The sequence below is a fragment of the Drosophila innubila genome, chromosome X, assembly GCF_004354385.1.
Source record: "Drosophila innubila isolate TH190305 chromosome X, UK_Dinn_1.0, whole genome shotgun sequence".
Classification (NCBI taxonomy): domain Eukaryota; kingdom Metazoa; phylum Arthropoda; class Insecta; order Diptera; family Drosophilidae; genus Drosophila; species Drosophila innubila.
Genome location: NC_047626.1, coordinates 8,153,305 through 8,179,885, shown reverse-complemented (window position 1 = coordinate 8,179,885; position 26,581 = coordinate 8,153,305). Strand labels below are relative to the sequence as shown.

General features: G+C 37.3%; 4 protein-coding genes across 4 annotated transcripts; 2 read left to right on the top strand and 2 right to left on the bottom strand.

Annotated features, from left to right (window-relative positions):
• Nucleotides 1–665: 665 nt before the first annotated feature.
• LOC117793802 (heparan-alpha-glucosaminide N-acetyltransferase) lies at nt 666–5,612 on the top strand. Its single transcript, XM_034634224.1, has 6 exons — nt 666–995; nt 1,072–1,205; nt 2,040–2,161; nt 2,767–2,941; nt 3,455–4,116; nt 5,039–5,612. Exons 1-6 carry the CDS (start codon nt 852–854, stop codon nt 5,518–5,520), a joined length of 1,719 nt encoding a protein of 572 aa, XP_034490115.1. The 5' UTR covers nt 666–851; the 3' UTR covers nt 5,521–5,612.
• A 1,232-nt stretch (nt 5,613–6,844) lies between these two features.
• On the top strand, nt 6,845–9,258 carry LOC117785680 (cell surface glycoprotein 1-like). Its single transcript, XM_034623859.1, has 2 exons — nt 6,845–9,076; nt 9,223–9,258. The coding sequence occupies exons 1-2, from the start codon at nt 6,845–6,847 to the stop codon at nt 9,256–9,258; spliced, it is 2,268 nt and encodes a 755-aa protein (XP_034479750.1).
• A 4,884-nt stretch (nt 9,259–14,142) lies between these two features.
• Nucleotides 14,143–17,615, bottom strand: LOC117785668. The gene is given in 2 exon segments (XM_034623824.1): nt 14,143–15,174; nt 16,776–17,615. Coding segments are annotated over 2 exon segments (1,872 nt in total).
• Nucleotides 17,616–23,164: 5,549 nt separating this feature from the next.
• LOC117793806 (hornerin) lies at nt 23,165–25,466 on the bottom strand. Its single transcript, XM_034634227.1, has 2 exons — nt 25,339–25,466; nt 23,165–24,560 (listed from the first exon to the last, which is right to left on the bottom strand). The coding sequence occupies exons 1-2, from the start codon at nt 25,348–25,350 to the stop codon at nt 23,259–23,261; spliced, it is 1,314 nt and encodes a 437-aa protein (XP_034490118.1). The 5' UTR covers nt 25,351–25,466; the 3' UTR covers nt 23,165–23,258.
• Between the last annotated feature and the right edge of the window lie 1,115 nt (nt 25,467–26,581).

Below are 26,581 nucleotides of genomic sequence, written 5' to 3'. Positions count from 1 at the left end.
GTTATCGATAACATTGACATTAATCTGTGAACTAGACTTTGTGTCTTTTAGTTCAGTTCACCGAATAAGTTCGTAAGCTATATTAACCATTAACTATTCAGCTGAGTTATTTACATATTCTTCAATTTAAAGACCATAAAAAGTTAACGTATAAATAATATTAAAGATAATTAAATTCATACTAATCAATTAAAAAATATTTTAAGACATAGTTCATAAAAGATTAAATAAGTTCACTCGTGCATTTTATTGAGCCGTTCATTTTAACTACTACTGACAACACTGCTTGACCATTACGCAACACTGCAACAAGTTTGTTTTCAATGCACTTGTCAACGAGAGACTGTTATGATTTTATCACTTAAAGTGTAACGTGATGTGAATAGGTTGTAGAAATATTATACTTATATGTAATATTTATTTGGTCCCCATGCACGGATCTAACGTAACAACATATGTTTGTATTATTTATTTTTTACAACAATATGTTTGCTGTTATACACTGTTATGTTAAGCATAACATTCTGTAAGGGCATTCACTCGTCGCGTTGCTGCACATATCCGTTCTACTTGTTTGTTGTTGTTGTTGTTTTTTCTTTATTTATGATTGTTGTTATTGCGCTTGTTGTTGTTGGTGTTTGTGTTTTGTTTTTATTGCGCACTCGAAATAGTTTCGTTTTCATTTTTATATACAAAACAAAAAAGAGGCGTCGATATGGCAATTTTGCAGCAGCAAGTTGAGCGCAGTTAGTCGCCAACAGCGTCAATAATATCGAGTGCGCGCATGCACTGCAAAAATAATTTGACTTTAAGTGGAAGTGGACTTTAATTGACCTCGTCGCGCAGTCACAATGTCATTCTTGGTGGAGTACACGGATCCCCAATGGCGGAATCTGAATATGCGTGACCTGCACGTTGACGAGGCCTATATGTATCTGCAATCACATTATGAGAATCGAAGTTATCTGTATACGCTGTCCGACGAATGTTATACGGTATGTTTATTAACTGCATTTCCCGCCACATTCCAATCACAAGAAGCTTTCATTACTTTTGTACCCTTTTTTGCAGTGCCCCTATACTAAAGTGAAAGCTCTGCCCGCTGCTTCGTCGGCGTCGTTGGAACCGTTAAAGCTTAGTTCAGCCTCTGCTTTGAGTTTTAAAATTTATGAACACGATCAGGGTCGCTATGCATACGATAATGTGTAAGTGTGTGTGTGTGGTGTGTGTTACTACGATCTTACTATAGCTTATTATATATAGCTATAACGATTTTGCAATACAGCTTCGTTTGCATTATCATCGTCATCTGTTTACACTATTCTTCACTTTCCAAATAACACTAGGCAACAAAATTGCACTTATTTTCAAATACACTTGTAATACATATGATTTATTTATTTTTTTTTTAATTTTAAAATACTATGGTTGTAAAGCTGTTTTTAAAATATGAGCAATTATTTTGAGAATTTCTCGAGAATGTCACAACTAATTTTAAAAAACTTCACAATTTATAAAAGCCAAGCATTTATACATAGTTTTCCATTAAAATCAATAGTTTTACAACTATTTTTAGTAAATTAAATTTTTTTTGTTTTGAAATTTTTTGACTGAAAAATGTCGAAGAAAAATATCCAACTCATTGTATCTAAGATTTATTAAATAACATTTAATGGGGATGCCGAGATATCATACAATAACAGCAAACCTTCTCATCTACATTATTTGTATATGTACATATGTAAATAAAAACAGCTTTAAAAAGCTGGATATTAGAAAAATGTGAAAACATTTTAATAGTGTATTTTGCTTATCTGCGACTTCATGTGTATCAACAAAAGTGGGTTTGGTTAAAGTTAGAATCTAGCTGTTTCCTAGTGTAACAACTGTTCTTACAATGAAACCTACACTCTCTGCTCACTTAAGTACAATAATCTAATAGACTATTGTATACTATGTACATATATACTCGTTTGAATGCTTATGTATGTGTGGGTGCTTTAAGTCAACTATTTCTTAAATGATTTCTCTCTCTTCAGCTCATCGTTGTGCGCGCTGCGTCGCAGCGATCTTCAAGAATTCGGCGTATATAATCTCACACTGTTATCAAATGGCAGCTGTGATTTTGCCGTAGATAAACCCGGCGTACCAATCAATTATGGTAAGTAACTAATTAAATGTAATTCATCTAATGCCAAGTAACACTTTGAAACCATTGGATAATAATTAAACGATCTGGTAGCTCATTACATTAATTAACAGAGTATTAACAGTGCACCTACATACGTGTATGCCCAGGTTTACAGCCTGCATTAAGACTGAAACGTTAGACGTAAAACTAATTTAAGCCTCTGATATTTTGTTTGGGGCATAGATAAGTCTAAGTTAATGCATATCATCAATATACTTAGTATTATGCATACACGCAATTAACAGCAGTTTTACTTTGATAAGCTTTTATTAAGCTTACTCGTTTTTGAAGTCTTATCTTATTCCAATAAATACTTGAAAAGAATTAGAAGTATTTACCAAAAGCCTATTGAAATGTTGATACTAAAAATATAGTAATTTATTAGCATAAATATGAGCATGTACCATAAAGCATAAAATTAGTAATAACTTTTTGTTGATATTTATATTTTGTTTATTTCTACCATTCTTTAAATTTTTATCATTTTTTAAGTTTGTAACATTTTTGCTTGAGTGTAAACAGCACTTCTTCCTTAACATGGCTCTCTCTCACTCTTCTTTATTTTTGTTTTACAGCATTCCTCTCCGTATTTGTGCTGGTGGCAGCGCTGCTCATAGTGCTAAAGCTTGTTAGCTGTGCCTGGAAACGTTACCGTTACGACGAGGCCGCTGCCGCTGCGGACAGCATAGGCGATGCCGCTGCCAAGGCGACGCAGCGCAAGCGACTGCGCAGTCTGGACACGTTTCGCGGGTAAGCAATCGATTCCACAACGATCTATCGCTCAGTGTAGCCAGAAATTCAAAAATCAAAGTCAAATAACTAATTTAATTAGAAAACTCGAAGCTAAAAATCTATTAAAAGCGCAAAAAAAAGCTATTTTATTAGACGTAAAATTCAAAATTCTTTTATACCTTATTTACAAATACGATATCAACTGAATTAATGGAATCAAATTTTGAATTAATAGTTTATATTTTTAATATATTTTTGATGATTTATATAATTGGAACCTTAAATTTTTCTCGATCGATGCCCATTTTATTTATTTTTTTTTCCCATATTTTTCGCCTTGATCCTTTTTCAAAGATTTTAAAATGTCATAGATTTTTCAAGAAAACCAATTTTCTTGCGAAATCTCACTTTCATCAATATTTGGCCTCTATTTTGATTTTGCACCCATTACTGTTTGTATTTTTTTTCAATTAAGTTGATTTTTGAAATCTGTATTTTTGTAACTCAACTGATTTCGAATGTGTTTTACAGGCTTTCTATTGTGCTGATGATATTCGTGAACAGCGGCGGCGGCGGTTACAATTGGATTGAGCACGCTGCCTGGAACGGTCTCCACCTGGCGGACATTGTGTTTCCCAGTTTCCTGTGGATTATGGGCGTCTGCATACCGCTCTCCATAAAGGCACAACTTGGACGCGGCATTAGTAAATCGAGAATTTGCTTGCGCATTTTATGGCGTGCTTGCAAATTGTTTGCCATTGGACTTTGCCTGAATTCAACGTATGGGCCGCAATTGGAGCAACTGCGTCTCATGGGCGTTTTGCAGCGTTTCGGCATTGCCTATCTGATTGTGGGCGTGGTGCATACACTCTGCAGCCGCAGGGATCAGTTGAGTCCACAACGCGCCTGGCAGCGTGCCATTTATGACATCTGCTTATTTAGCGGCGAGCTGGCTCTGCTTTTAGCCCTGATTGCCAGCTATTTGGGTTTGACCTTTGGCCTCAATGTGCCCGGCTGTCCACGTGGCTATCTCGGTCCTGGTGGCAAGTCAAATAATGCCGCAAATCCCAATTGCATTGGAGGCGCTGCCGGTTACGTCGATTTGCTTGTGCTCAGCAATAATCACATCTATCAACATCCCACGGCCAAATATGTCTATGATGCCACAGCCTTTGATCCCGAGGGCATCTTTGGTAGGTATTTTTCTTGTCCTGTCTCTGCCCTAGCAACTATTGTAAGTCATCTAGGTGATTTACACATCGCTGTTTCTTTTTTGGCATCTCATTTAATTCAGTGGATTAACAAACTTCTCGGTGAAACAGTCTTTATTTCGCTTCTTTTTATACTGTGTAGAAAATACTTTAATTGTGTGAAATTTCAACCAAAAAATTTACGCATAAATGTGTGCAATTGCTGTCAAATATCTCAGAAATATTTTAAAATTGAGCAAAACATGAAGCTGTTTAAGCTGCTTGCCAATAGTTCCAACAGCTTTAAATATTTTGCCAGAACAAACCGATTAACTTAGCAAATTCGCTAGTGGATACCCACCCTATAAAATGATCTTAGCGTGTTTGGATTTAAATAGGATTCTTGGGAGAAAATGCGTCAGTAATAGAAATTATAACAAATAAAATTATGCTTATTTCTTATCTTATGCCAATAGTTCCAACATCTTTAAATATTTTGCCAGAACAAACCGATTAACTTAGCAAATTCGCTAGTGGATACCCACCCTATAAAATGATCTCAGCGTGTTTGGATTTAAATAGGATTCTTAGGAGAAAATGCGACAGTAATAGAAATTATAACAAATAAAATTATGCTTTTTTCTTATCTTATGCCAATAGTTCCAACATCTTTAAATATTTTGCCAGAACAAACCGATTAACTTAGCAAATTCGCTAGTGGATACCCACCCTATAAAATGATCTCAGCGTGTTTGGATTTAAATAGGATTCTTAGGAGAAAATGCGTTACTTTGTTTAAGTAATAGAAATTATAACATATAAAATTATGCTTATTTCTATCTTATGCTCTATCTCTCTCTCTCTTTCTCTGTCTTTCACTCTTACTCATGCTTATACTTTCTCTCTCTATCTACCTATCTTGCAGGCTGCCTTTTGAGCGTGGTGCAGACACTTTTGGGCGCCTTTGCAGGTGTCACTTTGCTGGTGCATGCCACCTGGCAGTCGCGTCTCAAGCGGTGGCTGCTCTGTGCCACATTATTGGGTCTACTTGGTGGCGCACTCTGTGGCTTCTCCAAGGAACAGGGCATCATACCAGTTAACAAGAATCTTTGGTCGCTTTCCTTTGTGTTTGTAACCGTCGCGTTGGCATTATTATTGCTATCGTTGCTCTATTATGTCATCGATGTGCGGCAAGTGTGGTCGGGTTATCCATTCACCGAATGTGGCATGAATGCGATCATCATGTACGTCGGCCACACTGTCATGCACAAAATGTTGCCCTGGCATTGGCGCATCGCCTCCATGAATACGCACTTTCTGCTGCTGCTCGAGTCCGTGTGGAATACTTTGCTCTGGGTTGGAATTGCTCTTTATCTGGATGCACGACAATTCTATTATAGTCTGTAGCTAAGCTCATTGAACGATGTTCTAACTTATAATAATTTTGTCACGAATTGTATAACGCATTAAAGATGATATGACAAACACCATAAAGTATATATATTCAGTATTGTTCTTGCTATACTCTTGTCCGTTTGTTTCTTTGCTATCTTGTTAAAACTTGGTACAGTTACGTCTCTTTGATGCTGGCAGTACATATCATATCTACCATATGAATGATCTGACAAAATCAAAATCAATATTAAGATTTTTACAGTTTATTAAGATATTTCAATCAATCTTTCAGATTATGCGGCTGATATACGTGTAGTCTATATGTATCAAATATTCTATAAAAATTTCATAAAAATTATAGAACTATACTATGTATACAATATACTATACTATAACATATAGTCGCATTATAGGTGGTACGGTTACTCGAGTAAATTTAAGAATATATAGGTTTAGAATTATTGAACTTGATACATCGATTTTTAAAACTCGACGCTGATATACGTGTAGTCTTTATGTATCAAATATTCTATAAAAATTTCATAAAAATTGTAGAACTAAAGTATGTATACAATATACTATACTATAACATATAGTCGCATTATAGGTGGTACGATTACTCGAGTAAATTTAAGAATATATAGGTTTAGAATTATTGAACTTGATACATCGATTTTTAAAACTCGACGCTGATATACGTGTAGTCTATATGTATCAAATATTCTATAAAAATTTCATAAAAATTATAGAACTATACTATGTATACAATCTACTATACTATAACATATAGTCGCATTATAGGTGGTACGATTACTCGAGTTTATTTAAGATAATATAGGTTTAGAATTATTGAACTTGATACATCGATTTTTAAAACTCGACAAGCATGAATACGATATTGAATATTTAAATGAACCAAAGCAGACATTGACCTTAGATTTTTTATTTGTTGTGCTGGAAATCATTTCAATTCCAATCGAATAAGGGGAAGTTCTACTTCTATTAAAAGTTTTGTATAAAAGTTTGAGTTTTTGTTTACAATTTTTTTTTTTTTTTTTTATAAAAACTTCTTTTTAGTTTTATACTTTTTTTTTCTATTCTCAACTCATCAAAAACTGAGAAAATGAAAAGAAAAGAACGCGATCCCAAATGCTATCCACCTTGTCAGGATGTATTGTTGTGCAAAAATGATACAAAATCTGCACGCCAGTTGTTAATTTGGATAAACACTTTGATGGACCTAGACCTAAAAGACTTGAATGAGCTTAAAACCGGCGATATCTATTGTAAAATGGTGCACAAATTATTTCCGCACGCTGTGCCTTTGAATAAAGTGATGAAAACCAACGTAAAACATGAGATTGAACGCAACTTTTCGATTTTACAACGGGCGTTTGGAACGCTGAAAGTAACCACGGCCTTACCGGTGAAAGGTCTGATGGAAGGACGAGCTCAATACAAATATACAAATTGGTTTTACAAGTTTTACAATGTCAACTACAATTCGCAACAAGCTGAGCTGAAGCAACTTGATTCCAAGCAACAGGACTCGCTGCGAATTGAGCAGGGGCAACAGGAGAAGAAGCGACTTGAGCAAAAGCGACTTGAGCAGAAGCGACTTGAGCAGAAGCGACTTGAACAGGAGCGTCTTGAGCGGGAGCGATTAGAGCAGGAGCGAATTGACCAAATGAGACTTGAGCAGAAGAGACTTTCGGACAAGAGGCTTGAACAGAAAAGACTTCAGCAGGAGCGACTAGAGCAGAAGAGACTTCAGCAGAAAATGCTTCAGCAGAAGAGACTTGAGCAGAAGAGACGAGTTGAGGAGATGAAACTTGAGCAGCTGCGACTTGAGCAAGAAGCTGCTGAGAAGAAGCCAAAAGATAATGAGCAACATGATAATAATCAGGAAGTGACCATTGGTGACCATTTGCAGAATTGGCAGGTAACTATAGAGCCCCTTCAGACCGCTGACGAAAACGAACCATTTGAAGCGAACAGCGGCGAACCAGTTCCTTTTGACGAGAGACCAATTCATGCAATCAAGAAAGCAATTCCTTCTGATGAGAAACCCATGCCTACCGATAAGAAACTCACTTCTTCGGATGAAAAACCAGTTCCTTTTGACGAGAGATCCATTCATTCCAACAAGGAACCAATTCCTTCAATCAAGGAACCAATTCCTTCAATCAAGGAACCAATTACTGCAAACCAGGAACAAATTATTCCTTCAACTAAGGAACCCATTCCTACAAACAAAGAACCTATTCCTGCAGTCAAAAAACCAACTCTTTTAGACGAACCAATTTCTTCAAACAAGAAATCAACTCCTTTAGACCAGAAACCAGTTCCTTTAGACCAGAAACCAATTCCTTCAAACATGGAACCAATTCCTTCAAACAAGGAGAAAATTAGTTCAAACAAGGAACCAATTTCTTCAAATAAGGAATCAATTTCGTTAAACAAGGAACCAGTTCCTGCAGTCGAGAAAACAACCCCTTTAGACGAACCAATTCCTTCAGGCATGGAACAAGTCACTTCAAGCAAGGAACAAATTACTTCAAACAAGAAACAACCTACTTCAAACAAGGAAGAAATTACGTTAAACGAGGAACCAATTCGCTCAACCAAGGAACCAATTCCTTTAACCAAGGAACCAATTCCGTCAAATAAGGAACCAATTTCCTTAAACAAGGAATTAATTCCTGCAGTCGAGAAAACAACTTTAGACGAACCAATTCCAATTTCTTCAGACAAGGAACCAATTCCTTCTGGCAAGGAACCAATTCCTTTAGACGAGAAACCAACTGATATTTTTTCCGAAGAAGCTGTTGTCTCTTCCGAAGGATCTACTTTACCAGCTCTTTCGGAGGATACACCATCATTATCTAAGAAGACACCAGTTCATCCAGAAGAAACACCACCTTCATGTAAGCAAACACCCACTCTTTCTGAGAAAATAGCATCTTCAACTGACATTACCACAGTTCTTCAAGACGAAATATCATCTCCGACTGAGCAGACACCTGATTTTCCAGACAAAACACCATCTCCATCTAATCAGACGCCCGATATTGCAGACGAAGTACCAGCTACAACCGATAACACAGCAGCCATTTCAGTCGAAGTACCATCTTCATCTGACACTACGCCAATCCCTTCAGACGAAATACCATCTAAATCTGAGCAGACAGCAGATATTTCAGACGATATTCCTCCCCCATCTGAACACACACTAGACCGTCTAGACGATATACCATCACCATCTAATCAGACGCCCGATATTCCAGACGAAGTATTACCTTCAATCGACAACACAACAGTTCTTCCGGACGAAATACCATCTCCATCTGACACTACGCCAGGCCCTTCGGACGATATACCATCTAAATCTGAGCAGACACCAGATCTTTCAGACGATATACCTCTCTCATCTGAACAGACACTAGACCGTCCAGACGATATACCATCACCATCTAATCAGACGCCCGATATTCCAGGCGAAGTACCACCTACAACCGATAACACAACAGGCGTTCCAGAGGAAATATCATCTCCATCTGACACTACGATAGATGAAAAACAATTTCAGACACTAGCATTGCTAGAAGAAAAACCATCTCCATCAAAAAAGACATCACCATCAAAAAAGACATCACCATCAAAAAAGACATCCAAAGAGCTTCCAGAAGAGACCTCAGCTCCATCTGAGCAGACACAATCTTTTACAGACGAAATTCCATTTCTCTCTGAGCAGACATCAACTTGCCCAGACGAAATAACTTCTCAATTTGAGCAGACATTAGATCTTTCAGACGGAATACCATGTGCATTTAGACAGACACCAGTCCTTCTAGACGAAAAACCATCTGAGAAGACCCTATCCCCTCCATCTAACAGGATTCCTGGTATTTCATACGAAATACTATTTCTATCTGAGGAGTCACCAACTCTACCAGAACAGACAAAAGCTCTTCCATACGAAATACGATATCTATCTGAGAAGACACCAACATTAGAACTTCCAGAAGAGATCCCAGCTCCATCTAATCAGACACCAGCTCTTACAAACGAAATGTCACTTTCCTCTAAGCAGAAATCAGCTCGCCCAGACGAAACAACATATAAATTAAAGCAGACATTAGATCTTTCAGACAAAACACCATCTGCATTAAAACAGACATCGGTCCTTCTATACGATATACCATCTCCATCTGAGAATACATTAGATCTTTCAGATGTAAGACAACATCCATCTGAGAAGACCCTATCTTTTCCACAAAAGTTACCAGCTCCATCTAAAAAGACACCAGCCCTTCAAAAAGAGATCCTAGCTACATCTGACCGGACCCCAGCTCCATCTAACAGGATCCCAAGTGTTTCATACGAAATACGATTTCTATCTGAGAAGACACCAACTCTTCCAGAACAGACAAAAGCTCTTCCATACGAAATACGATATCTTTCTGAGCAGATACCAACTCTTCTGGAACGGACAATAGCTCTTTCTGAGTGCACACCAGCTCTTCCCGAACAGACACCAGCTCTTCCAGAACAGACACCAGCTCATCCCAAACAGACTCTTCCCAAACAGACAGCAGCTCTTCCCGAACAGATACCAAGTCTTCCAAAACAAACACCTGCTCTTTCCAAACAGAGACCAGCTCTTTCCCAACAGACCCTTCCCAAACAGAGACCAGCTCTTCCCAGACAGACACCAGCTCTTCCCAAAAAGACACCTGCTCTTTCCCAACAGACTCTTCCCAAACAGACACCAGCTCTTCCCAAACAGACTCTTCCCAAAGAGACAAAAGCTCTTTCCGAACAGACACAGTATCTTCCCAGACAGACACCAGCTCTTCCCAAACAGACTCTTCCCATACAGACAAAAGCTCTTCCCGATCAGATACCAAGTCTTCCAAAACAAACAAAAGCTCTTCCCGAACAGACACCAGCTCTTTCCAAACAGACACCAACTCTTCCCAAGCAGACTCTTCCCAAACAGACACCAAATCTTCCCAAACAAAAACCAGCTCTTCCCAAACAGTCATCAGCTCATCCCGAACAGATACCAAGTCTTCTAAAACAAACACCTGCTCTTCCCGAACAGACACTAGCTCTTCATATGCAGACACTAGCTCTTCCCGAACAGACACCAAATCTTCCCAAACAGACACCAGCTCTTTCCCAACAGACTCTTCCCAAACAGACACCAGCTCTTTTCGAACAGAGACCAGCTCTTGCCAAACCGACATCAGCTCTTCCCGAACAGACACCAGCTCCATTCGACAGGACACCACCTCTTTTAAGCGAGATTCCAGCTCAATCGGAAAGGACACCAGCTCATTTAGTCAAGACACCAACGCCATCGGAGATGACACCACTCCTCCTACGCAGAATTCCAGTTCCATCGAACTATAAACCACGTCCTTTAGCTAAGATTCCAGCTCCATCGGATACGACACCAGAGCTTTCAGGCAAACAAACGGCTCTATTCGACAAGACACCAGCTTTTTCAGACAAAATACAAGCTCCATCAAGCAAGACAGCACCTTTCCCAGAAAAAATTCCAGCTCCAACTCTGTCAGCCAAGATTTCAGCTCCATCGGATATGGATGCAGCGCATTCAGTCAAGAAACCAGTTCTATCTGATACCGTAACAGCTCTACAAGGCAAACAACCAGCTCCATCGAACAAGACACCACCTCTCCTAGGAAAACTTCCAGTTCCATCGAGCAAGACACCACCTCTCCTAGGAAAACTTCCAGTTCCATCGAACTATAAACTATGTTCTTCAGCCAAGATTTCAGCTCCATCTGATACGACACCAGCGCATTCGGTCAAGAAAGCAGCTGCATCTGACAGGACGGCAGATCTTTCAGGCAAGACACCAGCTCCATCGCAAAGGACTCCAGCTTTTACAGATAGGAAACGGTCTCTATCAGACAATACACGAGCTCCATCAAAGAGATTAACAGCACTTTTAGTCAAAGCACCAACCACATTGGACAAGACCCTACTACTTCCAGGTCCATCTGACAGGACACTACCTTTATCAGGTCCATCTGACAGGACACTATCTCTATCAGACAAAATAGCATCTCTACCTGATGAGACATCCGTTTTTTCAGCCAAGACATCAGTTCTTTCATTCGAAACTTTACCTTCATACGAGATTCCACCTTACAAGGTACAAGATCTTTCTATCAAGGAAGCAGATCCTTCAGACAAAAGTTCAGATGCTTCTGGTTCTGTTCACAAGGAAACACCTTCATCCAGCAAGGTACCAGCTTGTTCAGAAGAGGAACTCTGTTGTATCCTCATAAAATTGGCTTTTGCCTCTAAGAAATCAGAGCTTACAGCCAAGGCATCAGATCTTTCATTCGAAACTTTACCTTCATACGAGATTCCATCTAACAAGGTTCAAACTCCTTCTCTTAAGGAAGCAGATCTTTCAGACAAAAGTTCACCTGCTACCAACAACGAGTCAATAATAGCTCACAAGGAACAAACTGTTGTTCAAGAGGAACTACATTCTGACGCCATGGTACAAGCCTTATATGAAGAAGCAACTATCTACAAGGAAACAGCACCATTCTCCAAAGTATGCGATTCTTCTAACGAGATAAAAACACCTTCTGATGAGGGATCGGGCATTTCTGATGTAAAATCTGGTTCTGTTCACATAGAAACACCTTCATTCAGCAAGGTACCAGCTTATTCAGAAGAGGAACTTTGTTATATCCTCAAGAAATTGACTTTTGCTGATAAGAAATCAGAGCTTTCAGCTAAGACATCAGCTCTGTCATTCAATACTTTACCTTCATACGAGTTTCCACCTAACGAGGTACAAGTTTCTTCCCACATGGAAGCGGGTCCTTCGGTGAATACTTCAGCTCTTTCATTCAAAACTTTACCTTCATACGATATTCCACCTTACGAGGTACAAGCTTCTTCCCACATGGAAACAGCTCCTTCAGACAAACTTCCAACTGCTTCCGACAAGACCACAGCTCTTCCAGGCCAAAAAGCTGGTCCATCGGATAGTACATCCGTTCTTTCAGTCAAGACATCAGCTCTTTCATTCAAGACTTTACCTGCACACGAGATTCCACCTTACAAGGTACAAGCTCCTTCCCGGATGGAAGCAGCTTCTTCAGGCAAGACATCAGCTCTTTCAATCAAAGCTTCGCCTTCATTCGAGATTCCACCCTACAAGGTACAAGTTCCTTCCCACCAGGAGGTAGCTGCCGTAGACAAATTCCTGACTCTTTCCGACAAGAAAATAGTTCTTCCAAGCAAACTGTCTGCTCCATCGAACAGGACATCCGCTCTTTCAGTGAAGATAGCAGCTCTTTCAGTCAAAACTTTACCTTCTTTCGAGATTGCACCTTACAAGGTACAAGTTCCTTCCCACAACTCTTTCGCAACTCCTTTAGACAAAATTCCAGCTGCTCCCGACAACGATTCAATTGTAGTCCATAAGGAACCAACTCATGTCCACAAGGAACTACATTTTGACACCATGTTGGAAGTTTTATATAAAGAAGCAACTATGTACAAGAAAACGGCACCTTTTTCCAAATTATTCGATACTTCCTATGAGATAAAAACTGCTACTGATAAGGTATCGAACTTTTCTGATATGAAATTTGCCTGCGATCATAAGGAAACAACTTCCGAAGTGGAACTTTCGGGTATTCACAAAAAATTAGATTTTGCCGATGTAGAAGTGCCTTGTGCTGGTAAGGAACCAAATTCTAGCCGCAAGGAATCATATTACAAGGTTACAACTTCTGCCGACAAAGAACCAACTTCTCTTCACTTCTCAACTTTGAACATTAAGAAACACTCGACTTTGGATCTTAAGGAACACTCGAAACTTGAGCGACCGTCACCATTCGCTGCTTTGATACCACCTGACAGTTCACAGATATTGTGTCCAATTAAACCGATAAGTTCAGATCAGCGTTCTCTCTCGAAACTGAAACTTGCCTCGGATTTGGCTATTGCCAAGCGACGTCTGTCAGTTGCAAATCGATCGTTACATCCAACTAGTTTATTCAAAACACCAGGTACTTCATTATTCACGATACCAGCTCCTTCATACAAGATTTCAAAAATTTCCGAATGCAAATCAACTTTATATCACGAGGAAACAGCTCCATCCCATAAGGCACTTATTTCGTCCGATCAGAAACTATCTTCTTCAGTCTCGCAGGCATTAACGGTACCCATAACATCTACTACACCTGAAATGGGATCGCTTAAGCCGATTGCAAAGATTTTTAGCTTAGCTAAGGATGATTTAAGTTCTCCGACAAGAAATGGTTTAAGTACTGAGGAACTTCCTTTTTCACGCTCTTCGGACGAGGATGATGACATTGATGATATCATTTCGATGTGGAAATGCGAGAACCAAGCATTGAAGGAGAAGCTAAATAAGATGAAGTATTTAACATTTGATGATACCATTGATTCGGAGAAAGCGATGCGTAAAATCAGGCGCATTTTATTATTGCTCTATAGTAAAAAGAAATCTCCTTGCTAGTTTATAATGAAAAGAAAACTCCTTGTTAATTTAATGTTTATTGTTCACTGTACAAAATACTAATGAATAAAATGATTTTTGACTGATTATTGTGATAGAAACCAATGTTGAAGATGTGCAAATCGCAACGAAAGCAACTCCAGCAGAAAAAGCAGTGTGCTTAGCAATAAACCGATTAGAACTATTAGAAATATGGCATAGAGCTGTTGCAGTCCAAACATTTCAAAGTTAAAAGTCTGCTCGGTCCACAAGTAGCTCTCGTCTAGCTCCCAGCGTGCCCAGAATGCCAACAAGCCGACAGAACGCATCCACATGATTTGATCGTTGAATTCATCGGTGAGAAATGAATGCTTTCTCAGGTACATGGTCATTTGCAGATCGATAACATCCTCTGGTATCAGTTCACACTGAATTGGCGCCACTTGTTTCAGCTGCGCTTCGTTGGCCCGCATACGATTGAATCTCATAAAGAAATCGAATCCTGTGGCAGCCACAAGACGATTGTCATGCGGTCGTGCTGCCAAATAATCGAGCGATTCCATTGGACTGCTATTCCCACCGAGTCGTCGAAATTTCATATGCTGAACTGTGGGAATTTCGCTCAGCATTTCGTGCATCTCATCGGACAGGACAACCGTGTAATTGTGCTGCACCAGTTCATCAATGGATTGTGGTAAACGATTCAACTGATGCGTTCGTATCAAATGATAAAGTTTACCCTGGTAAACGGTGCGTATGAGCAATGTGAAGAACATCAACATGATGCAGTAGATCCGTTTGGCACTAAAGCTCGGCGTCTGCAACATTGGCATGCCCACAAACATGAGCTCCAAATTCAGCCAGTGAACGATGACGGAACGTAGCGGATAACTTGGAAGGATACGTTCCATGGCGACTTGGAGTAATGCCGCCAACACGAAAACACCGCCAATTCCCAGCCAAATTGTTGTTGGATACGGATAGAGCAGTATATCGAAAGAGCTGAGCTTATAGCTGGCACTTAGCACTCCAAACCTCACGCTTGTCTGATGATAATTGTGCGTCGAGGTGGCCAACAAGCTGCGTGCAACCGTTTGACGCACACCACCCAAACACAGATCCACCTCATTGCGTTGCAACTACAAAAATATCCAAAATATTCAGTTATTTAATGTGATTTGAAATGGAATTGGAATTAAGTATTATGGGAAAATAACATTGATAACAAAATGTAACTACAGAAATCTTTGGTCCATATAAGAATATATTCATTACCCGAAAAAATGTATCATATGTTTTTTTTTTATGCCGATACCAAAATAGTTATCAATTATCAGGATTATTTAAATTTACCAACTGAATGCCCCCATTGATAAGGAAATACAAATGCTTAACCAGAGAGTAGCTATTTTCTTTTTCAATTATTTTTTGTACAATAATATTATATAACATGGGGGCTCCGCCCCCTGCTCGCTTCGCTCGTACTATAAGTGGATTTTCGACGGATTATTCCTATGGAAGCTATATAATATATCAAACTGATCTGAACCAAATTTGGCCAGGATATATAACACCAACTTAAATGCATATTATATCAGTTTGGTAAGGATATGTCAAAAAACCAAAAACTTTTTCATAGTAAAACTTGATTTTCAAATGAGCGTCTCAATGGCAGCTATATGATATAGTAAGCCGATTTGAACCAAATTTGGTCGGAATGTAAAATACCAGCCCAGATGCATATTCTTTTAGTTTGGTTAAGATATCTCAAAAAACCAAGAAGCTTTTCATACTAAAACATCATTTTCGACCTAGGATTCCTATGGCAGCTATATGATATAGAGGACCGAAAAATAAAAGCGTGATCTGCATACGGTATCCAAGAGCCTACATACCAAGTTTGAAGTCTCTAGCTCTTTTAGTCTCTGAGATCGACGGATAGACGGACGGACAGACAGCCGGACGGACAGACGGACGGGCATGGCTCAATCGAATCGGCTGTAGATCCTGATCATATATGTACATATATTTACAGAATACATATACTTGGGGGGGTCTGCCACGCCCCCTTCTGCCTGTGACATACATTCTGCCCATTTTCAATGGACACGGGGTATAAAAAAAAATCTAATATAAAACATTTTCAAATAGTTTTGTTGTAATATTATTATTTCCAAATATTTTATATTAGATTATTAATTTATACTTTTATTCTATTTAAAAATATTTTATATTAGATTGTTGTAGTATGCTTTTATTTAAAAATAAAATATATTCGATTCGGCCCGGACACATTTGTATAAAATCGACTAGCGGAATTTCAGGACCTTGAGAATTTCAATAAAAATTATTTGTGCACATATAATATTTTTGGAGTGAAAAGTCTATTGCTCGTGTCTAGCCCAAAATTTCTGATATCCAATTTTGTGACGAACAAAATTCAGTTTAATATAAAAATTTTAAATAAAAATATAAATTAAATAAAAAAAATGCGAAAATTGGCATTCGGCACTGCGCAATAAGTAGTTTTTATGTACAAAGAAGCTCACCCTTTTTGCGCACAGTGCACAATGACATTTTTTTTTATTAATTTATATTTATTTATTTAAAATTTTTATATTAAACTGAGTTTTGTTCGTCACTAAATTGGATAACAGAAATTTTGGGCTAGAAATTGCTTTCGTCACTAGACTTTTACCTCGTGTAGATGATTTTTTTTGTGGTTACTCGTATTACTCACCATTTTGATGGCTATATTGCTCATGGGTTCCCCATTCCGAGGCGGTGATTGACCCGCAATACTAAAGTTGAGCCGGAGAGCGAGTGTTTGCAGGAGCCGACCCTCGAGACCGCCGGTGATATGTGCCTCGGAGTCGGAATCGGAGTCGGAGTCGGGGACCTGCAGCTAGATGAACGGTGGCATATGCCACAAGGCGACACGCAGGTGGCAACCAAAGAAGTTGTTCAATTTGCGGGGAAAGAGACGAGGATAATGCATGTGGGTGCCATTGTAATGATTGATCAATGTCGGCGTCATGTTGGAGCAGCTGTGATCATCAAAGGGTAAATAGGTGTACAGTCGAATTTCACCCGTTGCCGTCTGCACCTGAACATTGCAATTGATGAGCTGATGTCGCCAGCAATGTGCAAAAATGCGACGCATTTCACTCTGCACCAGATGATCCCTCGCCTGCAGGAATATATAATAGTATTCGTTGTAGTTGTAATCCTGGGAATAGGCCTCCACCTCGATCTCTGCAAATGCCGCATACGAGTCGGTGAATATCAAATTATAATGCCTGCGTCCTGCCACAAACTGTTGCCTTGCCAATCCCTGCTCCACGGTCACAATCTGCAGCGGAGCAATGCCCCAGCTCCTAAAGAGTATGCTCATCATTTCATTGTAAAAGTTGCACGTATGATTATCGCGACAGCACAGGGTCAAGACCAGCGACGGGGTCACGCTCATTATGTGACTGTGCACCACGTGCAACAAGGCCCTTGCCACATACTCATTTATGCGATTCGTCTGCTCTCCGGAGCGATCCTGATAAGTCTGCAATAGCTGCGATATGTTCATTGCGCCTTCAGTTACAATTTGAAAATGTTTAAGGTTTGAGTTCTGACTTCTAGTTACTGACTACTCTCTCCCTCTCTCTCCCTCTCTCTCTCTCTCTTTTATTTGTTTATGCCACACCACTTTTGTTTGTCTTTCACTTTAATTGATTGCTGCAACTACAAACGCATGATTAATGATTCCAGGACAAAGAAAACTTTCAAACAATTCTTGAAACTTGCTCTTTTTTGTTGGTCTGAACTATGAACTTAATATTGCATTAGAAAAAAGTTCGATATAGGCTATAATTGTTACAACTCATTTAATTTGAATCAACTTAATGCAGTTTCATAATATAAGGTTAATGCAGCCAACAAAATGGTAAAAGGTCAAGGAAAAAATGGATAATGATTGAAAAATCTAATTTTTTAAATTTTAATGCAGGCACAAAATAGAGGCCAATTAATGACATAATTAACATTCCGCAAGGAAATCGGCTTAGACTTAACAAAATTATGACCGTTTGAATTTTGTGAAAAAGTGTCAAGTACGTAAAAAATGGACAGTGGTGGAAAAAAATTCAATTATTTAATAAAATTGATAAATTAAATAAAATTAAATAACTAATTGAATAAAATAAAATTAATTAAATAAATTAAATTAAATAAAATTAACTAAATTAATTAAAATAATTAATTAAATATAATGCATTAAATAAATAAAATTAATTTAATAAATTTAATTGAAATTAATTAATTAAAATATAAATTAAAATATTAAAATAATAAAATAAATTAAATAAATTTAATTAAAATTAATTTATTAAAATATAAATTCAAATATTAAATAAATAAAATTAATTAAATAAATTTAATTAAAATTAATTAGTTAAAATATAAATTAATTTACCAATTTCCATGCAGAATCAAATTAGAAATGAGCTATCGATTTTTCATGAGCATCAATTTAATAAACTCGATTGATTGTCAAAAAAATAATCAAGTTGAAGTAGTTGAAAATGGCTTCCGCGAAAATCGAGTTTTCGATATATTTTTACATCACAAAGCTAATTATAATGACTGATTCACAAGATAATCACATTAAGTTTGGCTTGGGTTTTGGTACTCTCTATTACGTAAAGTTGGTCGAATCTGTTGGCCAGTTAAACGGTGCTGCGTGTATTAATGCGGTGGTGCGGTGGTGCAACGATATTACGCTCCATTGTGAATGGTTGAAGCGACCGTGTAGCATGAATTGGGCGGTGTCCAATGGACTGTTAACAGAACACGAGCCTCTAACATATTTATGACCTGCACCTTGTGCAGAGAACTGTCGATCTGTACCAAATATACGACTTGCAAATACCCTTTGCTAACATTAAATTTTAGAAAATTAATAGAGATATTAGGTTATGTGAATAAATAATTTTTAATATATACTTTTATTCGATTGGTCTTAAATATTATTGTTAATTCTACATTCTTAAAAAACAATGTACGGGCTTAAAATGTTTTTTTAATTAGCTTAAACTGTTATATAAAAAATCATGACTAATTTTTTCTGAAGTTTTAAAGTAAAACACAGCAGTTAATTTATTTTTGAATTAAAAAATCGGAAATAAAAATTCTATCAACAATAAAAATCATTTCATTAAAAGTTTCATTAATATAAATCACTTTTGATTAAGAATGTCTAAATTAAAAAAATACGCTGACTGTTATTTATAAAGGTTTTCAGTAAAAATCATGTACTTTCTTTTAATTCAAAAACTCACTGTATTAAATGAATATTCGTATATTCTGAAACACATTTCCAAGTTCAATTTCCTTAAAATAATTTTAATGCCATTTGGCTTAATGATATGAAATGAAAATGAACATACCCCATTGCGGACAAGTGTAAGCAGAAAAAAGTGAATGTGAGTTCGTTGTGGCTGCACTTTAACAATAAATAAAGGAAAATAAAAATGAAATGTTACATCTTTTGCCGCACCTCTCTTCTGTTGCCTGTTGTGTTGCTTTTGGCCCAAACCAACAACGAGACGAGATTTACAATGTAAACAAGTGAAAGTGCTCGACTAAGCGATGACCTGTATCAAGTGTTTGAGTTTCGGATATTAAAATTACTGATTGATGATTGTAAGCTTAAGAAATTATATGTAATTATTTTTAACATTTAATATGTTAACTTTTTTGATCGAGTTTGGTTAAAATCTGTCTACAACATCATGTAGACATAGGAACAGTCAATAAACAAATTAAATATTCAACAACTTTTTTGTTTTTTAAGAAATTTGAACGTTGAGGAAATAATTTCTGAATGCTAAATTGAATAAAATATTTTCAGAAATCTATAGTAAACTGCCAAGATATAAAACCTTATGAGCGCGGATAAAATCTTTTCCTTCTATTTAATACTTTTTAGATTATTAAAAGTAATATTCCTATCAATATAATTTTTATATTTGTTATTTTTGTGATTATTATATAGATTGTAATATTTAAGCTAAGTTTGTCATACCCGTCTTGACAGTTTTAGTGATTACAGGGTTTGTAAATCGAACGTAAAAGTCATAAATAACAACAGCAATAACTGGCGCCACAGTTAACAAATGTGAGCAGCAACAATAACAAGCAACAACATCAATCAGCGAAATGAAATTATTTAACACCTCTTTATGAGCCACATACATATGTTAATGTATTTGTGTTGCGTGTGTACGGTGCATGCCACAAGGCAGGTGGCAATCAAAACGTAGCACCATCTACAGATCAAATTGATCAAAGAATTGCATTACACTTGTTTTATTCTCTTTAAATTTACTTTACAATTTTGCCCAATTTTGAATTCAATTATTTATTGATTTTCTTAACTTTCTTACCATTTATTTATTTCTTAAATTTCTGCAGTTCTCTTTCGACTTGAGGAATTCACACAAGTGTCACAAGTTACATTTTTTACACTACAAAGTTTATATTACTATTAAAAACCCTTTTGTGCCAATAACAAAAGGATTGTTTATGATTAGATATAAAGGAGGGGCAACTTTATTAATGCAGCTGTCACATTGACTTGACACACAATTTTACACATTATTAATGACATTTCGAAAATTATCTAATTTATTGTTAGGGCTAAACCATTATAGGGACTGTGAGCTGTGTGTGTGCATGTGTGTGTGTATATCTCAATGAACTTGTTGACACAGAAAATTGTATTGAATTTTTCTTTTCTTTGCGAGAAAGAAAAGATGAAAAGTTTCGGTGTCAATGAAAACTTAAGCTGACACTGATGAAATGAAATTTTTTTGTTTTTTATCCCATATCATACATTATTATTTGCTGTGTTAAGTTATATTCAAAAAAACCTTTTTACTTGCGAAATTTATTTAGTATCGTATAATACTCTATAAATTGGTATGTGCCTTAAGGGTATTGCTTAGTCGATCAGCCTTTTTAGTTGTTTTTACTTTGATTTCTGCGATTTGCTTTGAGTTGCAAATTAGCCGCGCGTCTTGACGTAAATTGTTTTTTAATTAGGCCAACAAAGTAAACAAATCTTAACTGCGCATTGTCACGTTATTTAGTTTAATTTTTTGCGAAGAAGAAGCAGAAGATTCTCGCATGGTGCGTGGGCAATTCTACAGAGAGAACAACAGCTAATTTGCTGTCAAGGTTTGACATTGAGACGCTAGACTAAATACGGGAAATACCAAAAGAAAAACTAAAAAAAAACTGAGCTCACCAAAGTTACGTTGGATTTATTTTTTGTGGTTGGTTGGGGGGGTAACACTGGTCGTTGAACTGGCTGCATTTTGCCAACTTTCGCACATTGTGGTGCTCTTCAAGTGTCAGTGCAAGCACTCAACCACCCAACCAGCCAACCACACCAATGTCATGCCAAGTGCTCGTCATCAAATTAAAAGAGCTGGCAAGTTCGTTGCCTAAGTCTTTCGTTTTATGTTTGTTTTTTTCTTGGCCAGCTGCCAACCGGACTCAAAATCTGCCCCTACCTGTCTCTCTCTCTCTCTCTCTCTCTCTCTCTCTCTGTCTGTCTCTCTCTTGCTTCTCCCTCCATCCTTTCACTTTCGATTGCGTGCCACAATTTGGGTCAACGCATCACAGGATCAAATGCCTTTTAAACGCGATATCTGAACCGGTCGCATCATCTTTCAGTTCCCTCTCACATTGCATAAGAGCCTACCAAAAAATATGACTAAAACTATGATTAATTTGTGTAATCCGCATCAAGTGACATCATTTTACAGCCAGCCAAAATTGCATCAATCATAAGATCATTGCCAAGATTATAATTATAATTACGCGAATGAAGACCCTGTAGAGTATGTGAAGGTAGCAAGATAACAAAAAGCAACTTGATGTTAACTCTTGTCATCACTGCGAATGGAGAACAAAAATCAAGTCGTTAAATCTACCGAAGAAAGCAAGCAACGAAACAATTACAATAATTTTTGAAATGTAAAATTATTTGTGAATTTTTAACAAAAATTTAATTAATAATAACTTTTAACATTTGATGTGAACATAGAAATTGCAAAAATAACAAAAAATATATTTTTGGTATAAATTTGAATTTTGATTGTTACTTTCATTATCAATTATAAGAAGTAATTGTTTTATGATTAAAAAAAATTAGTTTTAATTTGGAAGCCTATACAAAAATTAAATTTTTCATGATTTTCTTCAAAAATTTTTCTAAACATCCAAAAAGTTACGGATAATTCATTTGAATAACTGATATTTTTAAATTTAGCTTAAGCTTTTATATAGGCGCTTGTTTTGGTTTATAAAAATTGATAATGTTTCTTTGACGACAGTAATAATAACTGATGCAAATGCTACTTAAGTTTTTCTGGAATTTTAAAGTCAAAAAGTATTACATTTTTTAAATTCTTTTTGAATCAAATCTACCATTAAAATCACAAGTTTATGGAGCTTTAACATTTTTCTAATTTTTTTCAATTATTTAAGTCATTGAAACCTTAATAAATGGTAAAATAGTTAGTTTTAGACTAAGTAGTAGTTTAAACTTTTGCCTCGACTTCATAGCTTGTTATAAGCTTGTAAATGTATTTGCAATTACTTCAAATGAATGAATTCATGTAAAATATCAATGAAGATTGATGGATGATAACAATTGAGTAAAATTTGGCTTAGTTAAGCGGTTAATTGTTTATGCTCTCAACGTATTAACTGCCTCTGCTTCTTCTTGCATTTCGTCGAATCAAAGTTTTTGTTTAAATCTGTCGCCAAACTTCACACGCTTTTAAAATATATAAACCAAAGAAAAAAGGCGAAATTTGTCACAAAATCAAATTCGAAATCAACTAAAAAACTGACACAAATCCAATGAAACCGTCGACAAGTTTTGAATTTCAAATTTGACGAACGTGATGATGGCCAAAAGCAAATTTAAAGAAAAAAAAAAATACGCTACTTGCCAATTGAAAGTGTAACGGCTGAAAAGTGAGAGGTGAGTGTTGGGCGGTGGGCGTGGCACTTAAAAAAATTGCTATTGTATTTTGTATAAATTTTTATTGCAAATTTGTGGAATTTTAGCACTTAAGATTACGAACAATTGTTACAAAAAAAAAAAAAAATAAAATATTGAGAAGTAAAATGTAACTTAAATATTAATGGGCATAATTTAGTGGTAGCTGTGTGTGGGCGTGGCAGGGGCGCCATAGCTGCTCACGGGTGGCAAATACGTGGATTCTGGCTCAAAAATGGGCGCGGCCGAATCTCCAGATTGTGCAGGAGCACCATAAAGTACACTCGGCGGAGGAGCGGGATGAGCATAATCATAGCCAGCTGCTGTGGGCGGCTGCAAGAACTGATGACTGCTGGAGCTGCTCGAAGTGGGCGTGGCAAAGTCAAAACCTGGGCTCGGCTCATGTTTGGCGCCCAAAAAGGCGCTGGGCTTGAAAGGCGCCTCCTGCTGATGTTGATGGATGTCCGTATTGAGAGCATGTGGCTTACTGGACGTATAGCTAAAGTGTCCCAATCCCTTGTGACCCAAGGCATAAGCTGGTGGCTGTTGATCGCCATGATTATGATTGTGCGGCGTGTGCTCCGCTTGATGTTCCGACTGCTGCTCCTGCTCCTGTTCCTGTTCCTGTTCCTCGTGCTCGTAATTGGGTAAAATTGGAACACCATAGCTGCTCAAAGGTTGCTTAAAATGCACACTGGGCGCCTCATAGCTGTAGCCGGCGGTGCTGTGATCCTCGTGTCCGCCAAGTCCATGTCCTGCGCCTGCATGATTTGTGCTGTAAGTGGGCGTGGCCAGCAGATAAGTGTTGCCGCCATGTTGTTTGTGAGCGCCGCTTAATAAATTCAGAAATCCGCCAGAGCTGCCGGCATATTTGTAGCCCCCACCCAGTCCACCTGCCAAACCCAGTCCCAATCCTCCGGCCAAGCCATTGCCATGACTCTGATGATGCGGATTGCTCGTCTGCACAATATAGGTTTCCACCTTGGGACGATGTGAATGCGGCTGTTGTTGCTGATGATGATGATGCTGATAACCAGCTGCTCCTGCCGAGCTTATATACACAGGACGTCCGTGTCCGTGTCCATGTCCCTGTGCGTGTCCTAGTCCATATCCATGTCCTAGTCCATATATATGTCCCAGTCCATGTCCATGTTGAGCACTATAATGATGCTGATTATAATGATGATGACTGTTGTCCGTGTCCAGGCTGGCAAAGTCAAAGCCGCTGCTCGAGGCCAATCCATTGCCATGCAATGATGCATATGTGCTCTCGTAACCGGAAGTCACTGCTGAAGGCGGCAAGTATTTGTGGGAGGGGCCATGATAAAGTCCACTGCCAAAACTCAATGCTGCATCACGTTTCAGTTTTGTTGCCTGCTGTTGTTGTTGTTGTACTTGCTTGGCACCGGTTAAGGATAAGCTAGCGCAGAACGCGCAAATCAGCAGCGACCGCGATAACTGAAATAATCGATTAAATATTTATTAAAAAAATTATCACTTCAATAAATTCTTGCTTTACAGAGTTTTATAATTTTTGTTAATAAAATATAATTCTTTGCCATACATTTGCAGCTGCGTTGAATCCTTTTAACTTCAACAAATCTGCAAAATTTATCGAATTGACAAAAATAAATTTTTGCTTAATTTCCTTGGCAACTTTCAATAAATTTGCAAAAACCTTTAAAATATGTTAAATTCATTGAAATGACAAAAATATATTAGAGTATTTCATAAAGTTTTGCAAATTCTTTACAGCATTTATTAAAATATCAAAGGAATATTTTAGAACGCATTTCCAAATTTGTAGCAGCATTTTATTCACTTGATTAAAGTGCTTAAAATACATCTTTGGTTTACTTTGGTGTATCCTCTTATAACATTTTTGGAAATGCCAAAAGAAAAGTTTTTTGTATCACTTTGAAAAAGTTAATAAGCACATTGCCAGACGTTTAATATTTTAATTTAAATTAATTAGACGAAATACCAAAAGTATGTTTAAGAATGTTTTCGAAAGGACTTTCGATATTGAACTTATCAAAGTACCATAAGTAAATTTTTGGCTAATTTCCTTGGCAACTATCGATAAATTCTTAAGCTTGTTGCAGCATCTGAATTACTTGCGTTAAATCTATCGAAATGCTTTCGATAAATTTATAAGCATATTTAAGGATCACTATTTATTTTTTTTTTTTTTTTTAGCTCATATTAATAATTTTAAAATATTTCACACACTTACAGCGAACTGCATTTTTGTTAAATTACACAAAAACAAAACGCCAAAAAAAAGTAAGTTATCGATCGATTTGTGGTATATCCTTGCAGCGTATTATCGTCAGCTCTTGCGCCTCTCTCTTGCTCTCTTAATCGCTCGCTCTCTCGATGTGTTTCGCGTATATTCCACAAGTGCTGCGCGTCGAGTGTTGACGACCTCTGCACCGGCCAACCCTTTTATACGCGGCCTCTTCACTAAAACGCTCGTCATTGTTGGCGTCGATGCCAACGCTGGCAGCGCTGCAGCGCCGGCAGCGATGCGAAAAGCGCCAACTCGACGCAGTTAACAGTTGGCTGTTATTTTGTTGTTGTTGTTGTTGCCATTTTGCATATGAAGCAAAGCGATTTTTAGTTTTGGTTGCTCGCTTTTTGGTTTACCGCTTTTTGCTATCTTCGCTTACTCTCACTCTTGTCTTGGGCTCGAAAGACATGTCTCTGGAGCGCTGCCTTGGCACAGTGGGCTCAGACAGTGATTTAAATAGTTTGCAAGTTTTAATAACAGCTTCTCTTTGTACTGCTAGTCGTAAAAGATAAACTCTGTTAAATTTAACAGTTGGTTATCATAAAGTAAACATATGTTATATGAAATATTCAGTGAATAACAGCGCTGTTATTCCTTGCATAACATAGTACTATTAAGTACTGACTTGATATTTCTTTGCTAAAGTGCATTCAGTTGGCAACATTAGCTTAAGTGCATTCAGTTGGCAACATTAAGTTTAGATCATTTTGTTTGCTACATTAGCTTGATTTCCTTAAGTTGGCAACATTAGATTTTGTGCGCTAAGTTGGCAACATTGAGTGAAGTGGATTAAGTTGGCAATGTTAATAAAAGCGAATTACAAAGTTAATATTTACAAAGTTCATATAGCATTGACTTGATCTTTCTATGCAACTGTTAAAACAATTTGCAGAGTACTTAATTTACTTTTTGGCGACTGTTGTTAGTCTTAGTATAACTAAATAAATTAATTAAATATCGTACTCTTTTGCAGCACTCTCGCACCACTGTGCAATGTGACTGTTGCATTTGCGGCTTCGACTCAAGTTCAAGTGACACTTTTGCCATATCGCATGTCTCAGTGCACAATTGCTGCCACGCCCCCGCCCCCAACCACGACCCTTTACATACCGCTGTGTGTGTTTGTGTTTTTTTTTTGGTTTTTTCCAACCTTTCCCAACATTTTGTCGATTTGGTTTATGCGTAA